Here is a 12,998-nt window from a genome sequence, read left to right as displayed (position 1 = left end):
AACCTAAGGATTGGTATTTGGAGAGAGAGGTAAAAATTCTCATTGTGATAACCGTAGGGAATCTTGCAAAAAGAAAAACCATTTTCAAGGTGGTAACAAGCTAAGAAAAGACCTAGGAAGCAGGGAAAACTTAAATTGAAAGGTTAAAAAAAAAAAAAGGTTTAGAGCCATGGTCCCTCAGGGAACTCATGGAAGCCGGACACTTAGGGTAGAGATAATAGAAAACAAAACCACTGGCAAGGGAGCCATAAACTCACTGATAAGGAACTGGAATAAAGAGAAAAGTTAACAAGAAAGACATAATAAATAGCTGCTTAAACTGGCTTTACATTTTGAACATCTCAACAACTGCTTCTCTGAAAACTTCTCTTCATGAAGATTCCCTGTGATCAAAAGAGTATATAATACTTTCAGTTGGTTCCAATTAAACTAATCAAGGCTTCAGTTTGATATACTAAAAACAGCTTGCTATTTGGGTAGCAGTCATGAGCATATTTGAATTTTGTCACAAAACCAGTTTTTCCGAAAACTTTAGGTTATCCCTGTTATATGAGCAACAGATGTTTACTATTAATATATAATGGTTCATTTTTGTGTCTCTGATTGTATTATATTAACCTGTGTTAAAGAAAAAATTATCTAAACACTTGTTAAAGTTGGTAAGGCAGACTCTATTCCAGAGAGGTCATGGCGATAGGTTTGGAGACCAGTGCAACGTGGTCTTGCAGTGGGGGGGGAGATGGGACTCAACTCCAAGGAGGCCAAGTGGAGATTTATAACCAAGGAGCAGGGTAGGGATCAGTGGTGGCAAATAACTGAGAGGAGCCATCAAGGATAAAGGGTTCTTGGTGAAACTGATTTGACGGGATTATTGTTGAAGGCTGGCCAGGAAAATAAACTATCAAGGGTGGGAGATTTTTGCTAATAGGATTCCATAAGGACAGAGAGGGAAGCCCAAGGTCAGGCCTAGTCAAGCAGAGGACTCAGAGGAGACTGAGTTTTGGTCTAAGGAGAGAGTCTTTGTCACCTGCTCATAGTCAATTATAGACAGATTACTGTATTTCCTTCTGGTTTTTTTCCAAATTCAAAAATTCTTCAAAATGCTTTTCTTTTCTTTGTCCATACTATTCTGTCTACTTAAAAATAAACTTTCCAGCATATCTATGACATGAATGGATACCTCAGCTATTTAGTTGGAGAGACTAGCATGAGGTGTGGAGCAGGGAGTCCCACTGCATGAAATTCATAGCTCATCTATAATCTACATATTTGTTCTTGATTTGGTGTGGAAGAGCTGTTGTACCGGCTGAGTCTAATCTGCTAAGTAAAAGCAGTCATAGCTAGCCTAACAATTGCAGGGCGTTGGTCTTAACATTTTCTTCCTTTTTCCTTACCTTTCCCAATTTGAGGCCTTCTCAGGAATAAGACATCTTTATATTTATTTCAGTTTCCATCATGAACACTTTTAAAATGAAAAATTAATAGCCATATTTCATAATGTCTAAGAAAGACTAATGGTGATATTTTGTTATATTTTATTTTCCCTAAGTTGCTTTTATCTCAGTGTATTCAAGGCCAGACTTAAACTTAACTAAAAATAGGGGAACTTTTGTCATGTTTTTCAGTGGGCTCCATTAGTAGGGTTTCAAGGCTTTGGGGCTGCTTCATCAATGTATGTATTGTAAGCAAGCACAATTAGTACCTTGAAAAGAAGAACATTGGATTTTAGAAAGATACGTTACACATTAGATTCTTACATGTTTACATTGTATTTTATGGCAAAATTGCCACTAATGACTTATGAGTGGAAAGCACATTTTTCATAATAAACTTCAAAATAAAACATGTAGTTAAAATTTGGAATTTTGAAAGGCTTCTTTCACCAATACAACTTGTCAGTTATATAACTTAGCAAGGCGCAAAGCAGAGTTGTTTTTAACCAAGACTATCTTACTGCCCTGTTGTTTTGGACCAGATGTTGCAGTCCAGTTTGACAGCCTGTGAGCACTGAGGGGGAGGATCTGCTGATTTATCTTTCCTTTAACCCCCAGTGCCACCTCAAGTCATTTACATTTTTAACTCAAAGTAATAGCTTTATTACATACATCTTTCCCACTTAGCTCACCAAAAAAAACCCCCAGCCTTCTGAATATATAGCCAAAGACACTGCTAGTTCCAGCTGTGCTATGTTTAAACAGGCACCTTTCATATTCTGTGGATGGATTTTCCTTTTACACATTTTTTCATATTTGTCTTAGGTACTACGAAGATGAAGGTTTCATTTAAAGTAATAAAGATAGGTTGAATTGAAATACATTTTTCTTTCTCTTCTCTTGAGGACAATCACATATGAAAATTGCTTTATTCTCGACATTACCTGAAGTTTATAAAACCCACTTATTGCCACCACAGCCTGCCTGACCTCGCCTTGCTCTGTCTTGCAGGTGGGGCTGGTGAACCCCTGAGTTTCTGCTTCCTTTTTTTTTTTTTTTTTGAGACAGAGTCTCGCTTTGTTGCCCAGTCTAGAGTGAGTGCTGTGGCATCAGCCTAGCTCACAGCAAGCTCAGACTCCTCGGCTTAAGCGATCCTACTGCCTCAGCCTCCCGAGTAGCTGGGACTACAGGCATGCGCCACCATGCCCGGCTAATTTTTTCTATATAGATTTTTAGTTGGCCATATAATTTCTTTCTATTTTTAGTAGAGACGGGGGTCTCGCTCTTGCTCAGGCTGGTCTCGAACTCCTGACCTCGAGCGATCCACCGGCCTCGGCCTCCCAGAGTGCTAGGATTACAGGCGTGAGCCACCACGCCCGGCCTGAGTTTCTGCTTCTTTGCTCTAAAATAATGATTTCTTAATCACAGCTTTGTTTCTAATAAGAAAATTAACACGTCAGTATACATTATGAATACCATTGATTTCAATGTGCCAGAATGGTTATTCTTGTTTGTAAATCTCAGTTATGCAAAGGATTAAATGTCACCCCAGAATTCGTCAGTATAAAAAGCGGTAGGTCAGCTTAAGTTTCCCCTCTGCCTTTGTGTGTTACTGTAGCTTATCTCCCAAAGAAATCTAGCCAAACTTTGCACCTGCCAGAATGTGTGGTTACAGTGGTATTAGGCTATGATTTCAGTAAGCAAAATGTATTAACAAATTAAGTTAACTGTCAGCTGTGTGGCTCTGAACCAGTAGCCTCATGATAAAAATGGCTTATATTAATATCTCTGTCCTCCTGTGATTAACACCTGGAGCCATTCTCTTCTTCCATCAGTAATTGCCTTTTCATTTTTCCTTCTCTAGCACTCCAGTTCTCGCCTGAATTACCAAAGCAGCGTTCAGGGATCCTCTCAGTCCCAGAGCACACTAGGCTACTCCTCCTCGTCTCAGCAGAGCTCACAGTACCACTCATCTCACCAGGCCCATCGGTACTGACCAGCTCTACTCAGCCCAGGCCAGCCCAGAGCACAGACTCCAGCAATATGATGTCTGCATTGAAAAGAACCAAAAATGCAAACTATGATGCCATTTAAAACTCGTGCACTTGGGAGGAAAACTTTCTATATTGAGCATTTTGCAGGACTAATATCTCTTCTTTATTGACTTAAAGAAGATCCTTGTGAAGTTTCCCAGCACCCCTTCCCCGCATGTGTTCCATTGTGACTTCTCTGATAAAGCGTCTGATCTAATCCCAGCACTTCTGTAACCTTCAGCATTTTTTTTTGAAGGATTTCCTGGTGCACCTTTCTCATGCTGTAGCAATCACTATGATTTATCTTTTCGAAGCTCTTTTAATAGGATTTTAATGTTTTAGAAACAGGATTCCAGTGGTGTATAGTTTTATACTTCATGAACTGATTTAGCAACACAGGTGAAAATGCACCTTTTAAAAGCACTACGTTGTTTTCACAGACTATAACTGTTTTGCTCATGGAAGTCTTAAACAGAAACTGTTACTGTCCCAAAGTACTTTACTATCATGTTTCTATTTATCTAGTTTCAGGGAAGGTCTAATAAAAAGACAAGTGGTGGGACAGAGGGAACCTACAACCAAAAACAGCCTAGATCTTTGTAGTGACTATGCTTTATGCTATGAAGAACTGAAGTATGTGATAATTTTTATATAATCATTCATATGGAACATAGTTCCCAGAATCATCTTATTCTGAATCGTATTCAGTAATTAAGAATTATAATTTTAACCTTCATGTAGCTAAGTCTACCTTAAAAAGGGTTTCAAGAGCTTTGATGAAATAGAGTCTCGGTGACCCACACCAAAATGCTGAAGAGAATATCAACTGCACTAGGATTTCTTTAAGGAGTAATTTTGATCAAAGGACATGTTACTTCCTGTTGAAGGAAAAGCTTTTAGTGTGCATTGTACATAAAGTTGGCTTCTCTAAAGAACTGTTGATTTCTTCACATCTGGGTCTGCGTAACTTTCTTACACAATCAAGGGTCCTCAAGTAGAAGCCTGCAAATTAATCTGCTTTTAAAATAAAGAGCAGTGTTCTCCATTCGCATTTGCATTAGATATAGAGTGACTATTTTTAAAGCATGTTAAAAATTTAGGTTTTATCATGTTTAAAGTATGTATTATGTATGTATGCAAAATTTTGCTGTTGTTACTGAAACTTAATTCTATCAAGAATCTTTTCATTGCACTGAATGCTTTCTTTTGCCCCTAGGAGAAAACTTAATAATTGTGCCTAAAAACTATGGGCAGATAGTATAAGACTATACTAGATAAAGTGAATATTTGCATTTCCATTATCTATGAATTAGTGGCTAAGTTCTTTCTTAGCTGCTATAAGGAGCCCTCACTCCCCAGAGTCAGAGGAAATGTAAAGACTTAGAGCTCCCATTGTAATGTGTGGGGCAAGCAATTTGTGTTCTTCTGAATGCTACTAGCAGCACCAGCCTTGTTTTAAACATTTTTCTTGAGCTAGAAGAGATAGCTGATTGTTGTATATGCAAATTATATGCATTTTTTAAAACTATTCTTTGTGAACTTATCTACCTGGTTATGATACTCTGGGTCCATACACAAGTAAAATAAGATTTTAGACAAAAGCCAGTATACATTTTGCACTATTGATGTGATACTGTAGCCAGGCAGGACCTTACTGATCTCAGCATAATAATGCTTATTAATAATAATAAGACTGTATAGTGACACTTACCAAGACTAAAATGAAACAGGTGACACATTCCATTGGAAGGAATTTCTGATCATCTCCATGATATTTTACCCCTTCCATTTTTTAAAATAAGAAAGTAATAGCCCTCTGCATAATGTAGCTACCTGTATAAAGTTCTGTCCTGTGCCCTGCAGCCTCATGGTCCGGAGCTGTTGGCCATCAGATGCTCACTGCACCCTCAGCACATGCCCAGTGCCTTGCTGGGTGGAAAACACAAAGGGCAGGATGCACTTCCTGTCCTCAAGGAGCTTATGGCCAATTTGGGGTCAGTAAGCTCTCCTGGGATATCTATGCCATGTGATAATATCAAGGTCCTTTTGTTTATTTCTAAACCCACTTGGGTAGTTATCAATCCAAATTCTGCTCTATAGTAAACAGTGCCACAGAAGGATTTCTGTGTCTGTCCACCTTACAGAAAGCCAGTGATTAAATATCACAAAGGGCACCCGTGTATATCTGCAATATTCATAGCAGCCTTTCAGCAACACTTGCATGGCTCTTGTAGGCAGAACACACTCTACTAAGTGGTTGTAGATAATTATAATGACAGTAGAAGCTCTGCTCCCCCCCTAAGGGACTTACAATTAATAAAAGAAGATAAACCCAAATGGATACATAAACCAAAATACCATGCCCCTTAATACTTTATAAGCAACTCTGATACACAGTTCTTAATGTGCTTATACTTTCACAGGACTACCCTGCTTTCCCTGTATATTATGAATTTTACTGGCAGAACTGAACTATAAACTGTGAGGGCAAAGGGGCAGTGTTCTCCAGTACCTAGCCAGAAACCCCCGTTACACATGTGACTGGGTTTCTTGTCACCACACTGGTACTGGCCCTTTTCTCCTCTTTTCTTGCCTCAGGATTGGTGTTGCCCACTGGTTCCCATCACCCTTTGAAGTAATTTTGGTTCATTATTTCCTTTCTCTATAAAGGGAAACAAAGCCTTTAACACAACTTAAGGGCCCTAAAACTGCAGGACCAGAGCTTTTTGAAGACAAAATTACCTTTGTAGTCCCCAAATGACCACATTCCTCTTTGAAAATTTATTAGATACTCTTATGGCCCCCAGGGATTCAGGACAGTCATCCCTCAGCCTATGGGAACACCAAACCAGGAGAGGTTACTGAAAGGAAGGCATGAGTCAAAGTGAAGGTTTTCTGCTGTCCATATTACAAACCAGTTTTAGAATTAGCTTTCTGGTAAGATGTGCACTTGGGAAAAGGGATCCAAGAGCTTCAGGACAGATGAGCCCAGGATAAGGTAGCTTGGTGCAGGGCTGATACTATGAGGCTGCAACAGTCCTTGTGATGAAGTAGATCATGTAATGACATACAAAAACCAAGGATCATGTATATTTTTATATCTGTGTGGTTTTGAAACTGTAGTACTTAGAATTTTGGCCTTCTGCACTACTCTTTTACAAATGTATTAAGAATGGAAAGGGATGACATTTACCTGTGTCGGCGTCATTCTTGGTGAAGCAACTGCTGATGGTTCTCTATGTCTCTACAATGATGCTGTTTTCCCTGCTAAAAGTAAAAGAAAAGAAAAAATAGTTGTAGAATGAGACTTGCAGCTTGATCTACTTTTGAAAAAATTTATGTAGCAGAAACTTTACGATGAAGGAAGAATTCTATGAATATTGCAAATCCTAAACTCTGGTGATGTCTTCCTAGAGAGTGGAGAAAGGTAGTGAAATGGCAGTTAGACTAATGGAGACTTGAAGGATTCAAGGACAAGTAATATTTTATATAAGACATAGCAGTTTAGGTCCCCATGATCCTCAAGAATAGTCACAAATACCATAAAGCAAAGTTCATTGTTTTAGGATTTTTAAAAAATGTGTTGTACCTAAGGCCATACTTACTCTTCTATGGTATCACTGCAAAGGAGTGATATGTGTATGTATTATATGAAAAAAAAAATCCTTAATGCACTGTTATCTCCTAAATATTTAGTAAATTAATACTATTTAATTTTTTAAAGATTTGTCTGTGTAGACACTAAAAGTATTACATAAAATCTGGACTGAAGGTGTCCTTTTTAACAACAATTTAAAGTACTTTTTATATATGTTATGTAGTATATCCTTTCTAAACTGCCTAGTTTGTATTTCCTATAATTCCTATTTGTGAAGTGTACCAGTTCTTGTCTCTTTTTTCAGTCATTTTCTGCACGCATCCCTCTTTATATGATTATAGAGATGACTGTAGCTTTCCACACTCAGCCGCGAGGTGTGTGCTTGGAGCTGGCTGCGCCCCAGCGAGCCCCGTGGGGTGCGGGACGAGCTGCCACTTTGCAGCGGGTGTTTCCTGCTTTTGAGTTGTTCTGACATCCTTCTTGAAATGACTGTTAAAACTAAAATAAATTACATTGCATTTATTTTATATTCTTGGTTGAAATAAAATTTAATTGACTTTGCTTGTGTGGCTTTTTAAGTGTAAAAAACTCTTGTAATAAGTTTTGGTGTTAAAATTTTATCTGTGTGCCTAGAAGCTTTTATGATTACACTTGTCCTGCAGAGATATTAATACAAAGTCTCCCCGTGCATTGCAATGTGTTATTTTGTTCAGCATGCTTACGTAGTTTTGTCACAAAACTACAAAAAAGCAAGGCTTGCAAATACCTCAGAAGTAAAATTACAGTTTTTAAAACATCTTTAGGGGAAATGTCTTTTTTTTTTTTTTTAATGAAAATCAGATGACTTTTAGAAGAAAACAAATAGGCAGCATTTTGTGGATGGGTTTGGGTTGTGAGTTTCTCCTTTTATAAGGGACATTGTGTTGTTGCACCTAGCCAGCCCTTCTTTTATTTACCTGATGCATCATCTATGGTTATTCCAATATTCAAAGGCATCATGGAGTGAACTGAACAATGTTTAAGTGACATAAAACTTTCATTTCTATTTAAAATAGTCACTGCACATGTCCACTTGGCTGCTTCACTGGTTGGCATGGATTGTATGTTTAATACTGTGCTATTTGTAGGGTAGATCTTCTCTTGGAAAACTGTTCTTTGACCTCAGCTGTCTTTCTCACCAGCCATCTGTGTAAGAGAAAGTGGTGACTGAACAAACCCTTTGCCATCCTTGGGAGAACAACTGGGAAGTTTGTGTCCAATCTCCCCAGCAGACTGTACATTCTTTGTGGACAGGGCCTGGGTTTTATTCTCTGTACTGCCAGCACCTGGCATGATGCCCAACACAGAGCAGATGCTTAATGTGGCAAGTCATTAGCATCAGTTTTGCACGCTTGCATTGAATGCCTGGATCATATAATATGCTGTATTTGTATACGGATGGGGATGAAGGTAATTTTCTATGAATAATGAAAATGCTAGAAATAGGCATCACTTTCTTAAAATAGGTTCATTTCTTATATTTTTGGCTTCAAAGTCATAATAAAATACCACCCCAAAGGAACAAACAAACCATTCAAATTGCATTTGAGTGAAAAATCAAGCAAAGTTAGTCCTCCCTGCCAATCTTCTGTAGAAGCCGTCTTTCTTTTGGCTGCCTAGAGGTAGGTATTTTAAAGCCTCACGTAGCATCATCGTATCTAGTAGAACAGTAGGGAGCCAGTTTGGACACTCAACACACAAACCCAATAGGAAAATTTGTTTATTTTATACAAATAAGAGGATATAGTATAGGACAAAGAAGTGAAAATGTTGACTTAAAACATCAAAATGTATCTCTTCAGCACTCTTTGCTGCGAAAGCTTTTTCCAAAAGTGCTGCCGAGTCTCTTTATACAAAGATGCTGTTATGAACTGAATGTGTTCCCTCCAAAGTCTTGTGTTGAAGCTCTAACCCCCAGGGTGACTATATTTAGAGACAGGGCCTTTACAGAAGTAATTCAAGTTAAATGCGGTTATAAGGGTAGGGCCCTGATCCAATAGGAGTAGTGCTCTTACAAAAAGAGACACCAGAGAGCTCACTCCCTCTCCTCTCTTCCTTCTCCACTTTCCCCCCTCTCCTCTCCCCCGAGGACACAGCAAAAACGCATCTGCAAACCAGGAAGAGAGCCCTCACCAGAAAGTGATCCTGCTGGACCTTGATCTTGGAGTTTCCAGCCTCCAGAACTGTGAGAAAGTAAGTTTCTATTGTTTATGCCACCCCATAAACAATAGAAACCTATGGTAGTCTGTTATGGCAGCCCAAGCTAATACAAATGCTCACCTCACCTTTTAAGCTAGCAAAACCAGTAATCCTTGCTTGATCTCTGACTTCCCTCCTCCTCTATAGAGACCGGTTGTCTGCGAACTGATAAGACAGTCCTTACCTTACATTTCCAGTCTTTTCCAACATCTTTTTTGCGGACTTAATTTTAAGTGACTTCCGGACGCTTCCTTCTTACCTATCTGGTGTAAATTCAAAGGCCTCCAAGAGTCTCCCACCCAAAGATTATCCCCATACTTGAACATGCCCGTGCACCTACACATACCTAGAGATGATTATTCTGTCTTCCTAAAAATTATCAACGTTCCTGGCAAAGAAAGCTGTTAATGTGTCTTTCCCCAACCCCCACCCAGATCATCATTCCTTACCCACCCCCAATTATTTGACAAATACCTACTGTGAAACAGGCACTATGCTGGGTGATTGGAGATGCCAATGTGGCCAATGTGTATAAGACGTTCCAGGTCTTTTAACTAGAGCTGAAGAGGGGCAACGAGCCTGAGCACAGGTAACAAGACAAAGCAATGTGATGAGGACTATAAAAGAGGGCATGGAGGAGAGAGAGGGACGGCTGCCTGGGGTCACAGGTGAACTGAAGGGGAAGGGTTCTAGGCAGAGAAAGAAGCATGAACATGTATGAGTGAAACGCAAAAACCTGAGAATGATGTGTGTGTTTGGACAGGGGATGGGGGAGAGGTTGCAGATGAATCTGGAGAGACGCGTGAGTTTCAGATTTGCATCTTAGGAAGACCTCTCTCGTGGTGGGGAGGACGTACTGAATAGGTCCAGCTTTCAGAAGGCAGACTGGAGCAAACTTCAAACATTGCAGACTTTTACCTTCCTCTGGTCTTGTCCTCTGCATTTATTCTGTTCCATGTATTTTTTGGTCCTGGAAAAAAACCTTTTGAAAAATCTGGGTCCTCCAAGCAAATGCTATCCAGTACTGAGCTTTTCCTTTTGGCTGTAAGCCTAAGCTAATTAAAACCTGTAGGCCTTAATTTATAAACAAGATTTGATGGAATTCAGGTGTAGGTGCCTTGTTTGAGTTGTAAATGTATGGTTAAAATTTTCTTTCTATTGATATAATTTATAAGCAGTAAAATGCACAGATGTTAAGTGTACAGTTCAAAGAATTTTGACAAATGTATACATTCATGTAACCAAAACCCAAATCAAGAAATAGAACATTTCCATTACTCCCCCAATTCTGTCATTCTCCTTTCTAGTCAATTTCCTCCACACCCACAGAGGCAACCACTGTTCTGATTTCTATCATTGTATATTAGTTTTGCCTTTTTAGAATTTCATATAAATGGAATCATATAGTTTGTACTCCTTTGTGTCTGGATTCTTTTGTATAAAATGATGTTTTTAAGAGTCACTCATGTTGGGTATATTAGTAATTTTTTTTTATTATTGCTGGATAATATTCCAGTATATAAATGTGCTATAATTTGTTTAGTCATTTATTTGTGGATGGATATTTGAGTTGGTTTCAGTTTGGGGCTATTATTAACGGACTATAGAAATGATCCCTGAAAGTTTAGTCTTGGGGCTATTATTAATAAACCTGTGGGCCGGGCGCGGTGGCTCACGCCTGTAATCCTAACACTCTGGGAGGCCGAGGTGGGCAGATCGTTTGAGCTCAGGAGTTCAAGACCAGCCTGAGCAAGAGCGAGACCCCATCTCTACTAAAAATAGAAAGAAATTATATGGACAGCTAAAAATATATATAGAAAAAATTAGCCGGGCATGGTGGTGCATGCCTGTAGTCCCAGCTACTCGGGAGGCTGAGACAGGAGGATCGCTTGAGCCCAGGAGTTTGAGGTTGCTGTGAGCTAGGCTGACGCCACGGCACTCACTCTAGCCTGGGCAACAGAGTGAGACTCTGTCTCAAAAAAAAAAATAAATAAATAAACCTGTGAACATTCTTCTATAAGTTTTTTTCCCCAAACTTTCTGCATTTTTTTTTTTTTTTTTTTTTTAGAGGCAGGGTCTCACTCTGTTGCCCAGAGTTGGAATGCAGTGGCGTCATCATAGCTCCCTGTAACCTCAAATGCCTGGGCTCGAGAGATCCTCCCACCTGAACCTCCTGAGTAGTTGGGACTATAGGTGTGTGTGCCACCAAGCCCGGCTAATTTTTTAATTTTTTGTAGAGACAGGTTCTTGCTGTGTTGCCGAGGCTGGTCTCAAACTCCTGGCTTCAAGAGATCCTTCTGACTTGACCTCTCAAAGTGCTGGGATTACAGGCCTGAGCCACCATGCCCGGCCTCTATTCCTATTTTGATGAGAGTTTTAATCATGGACAAATGTTGAATTTTGTTAAATGTCTTTTCCACATATGAGAGAATGTGACTTTTTTCTCCTTTATGCAGTTAATATGATAAATTACCCTGCCTGATTTTTGAATGCTAAAACAACCTTGCATTCCTGATACAAACACAGAGGATAAAGCAATGGTAAGATAGAGGCAGAGACTAGAGTGTTGTGGCCACAAGCCACGGAATGCCAGCAGCCACCTGAAGTTGGGAAAGTCAAGGAATAGATTCTCCCCTAGGCCCTCCAGAGGGAGTGTTGTCCTGCTGACACCTTGACTTTGGATTTCTGGCCTCCAGAACTGTGAGACAATAAATTTCTGTTTTTTTATGCCACCAAGTTTGTGGTAATTTGCTATAGCAACCACAGGAAATGAATATAAATTTGGTCATGACTTATTATCATTTTTCTAATTTTCTGGATTTGATTTGCTAATATTTTATTAAGGGTTTTTGTATTTGTGTTCATGAAGGACATTGGTCTGTAATTTTCTTGTAATGTCCTTGTCAGATTCAGTACCAGGTTATATAGGACTCAAAAAATGAGTTGGGAAACATTCTCTCCTTTGCTATTACGTGAAAGGGTTTGTGCAATATTTTTATTATTTTTTCCTTAAATATTTGGCAGAATATACCAGTGAGGCCTTCTGGGCTTAGAGTTTTCTTTATGAGAAACATTTTAATTACACGTTTGATTCTTCTAGAGGATATAAAGATATGCAGATTTTCTATTTGTTCTTGAGTTAGTTTTAAGTTGTATTTGTTCAATTTATTTATTTCATCTAAGTTATAAATATTTCTCATAAGATATATATTTAGACATGAAACTGCCAATTCAAGGGGAATGAACATCTTTAATTATGATGTTATGATTACATTTATTGAGCTACCATTTATTAAGTACTTTCTACATGCACTCTATAGATACTAATTCATTTCATTCTCACAAGTATATGAGGTGGGCATTATTATTGTCCGCCTTTTTAACAATGAAAAACACAACAGAGACAGAGGTTAAATAACGTGTGTGAGTCACACAGCTGATATGCTTCAGGGCCGAGCTCCTAACCACTTAGACCACTGGTTTGCCAACTATACTCCCTGGACCAGCAGCGTCAGTATCGCATGGGAAATGCTTAGAAATACAAATTCTCAGGCCCCACTCCAGACCACTGAATGAGAAACTGTGGGGATGGGGCCCAGAAATGTGTTTTAATGAGCCTTTAAGGTGATTCACGCTAAGTTTGAGAACCATTGATATACTATACTCTTCTCACACCTACTCCCAAATTACCTTCCA

At 39.0% G+C, this 12,998-nt stretch overlaps 1 protein-coding gene across 2 annotated transcripts in view; it reads left to right on the top strand.

The window, feature by feature from the left end:
* Positions 1 to 4,027, top strand: part of CDK19 (cyclin dependent kinase 19) — a 134,729-nt gene extending 130,702 nt beyond the window's left edge. For both annotated transcript variants that reach the window (XM_069487996.1, XM_069487995.1), the window contains one exon: positions 3,298 to 4,027. In XM_069487996.1, the coding sequence (XP_069344097.1) occupies positions 3,298 to 3,429 (132 nt within the window). In that variant the 3' untranslated portion in view covers positions 3,430 to 4,027. The remainder of the gene's footprint in view (positions 1 to 3,297) is intronic.
* Positions 4,028 to 12,998: the final 8,971 nt, after the last annotated feature.

Source organism: Eulemur rufifrons, chromosome 15 (genome assembly GCF_041146395.1).
Source record: "Eulemur rufifrons isolate Redbay chromosome 15, OSU_ERuf_1, whole genome shotgun sequence".
Classification (NCBI taxonomy): Eukaryota; Metazoa; Chordata; class Mammalia; order Primates; family Lemuridae; genus Eulemur; species Eulemur rufifrons.
Note: the sequence above shows the minus strand (reverse complement) of the source record. Positions and strands in the feature narration are given on the sequence as shown.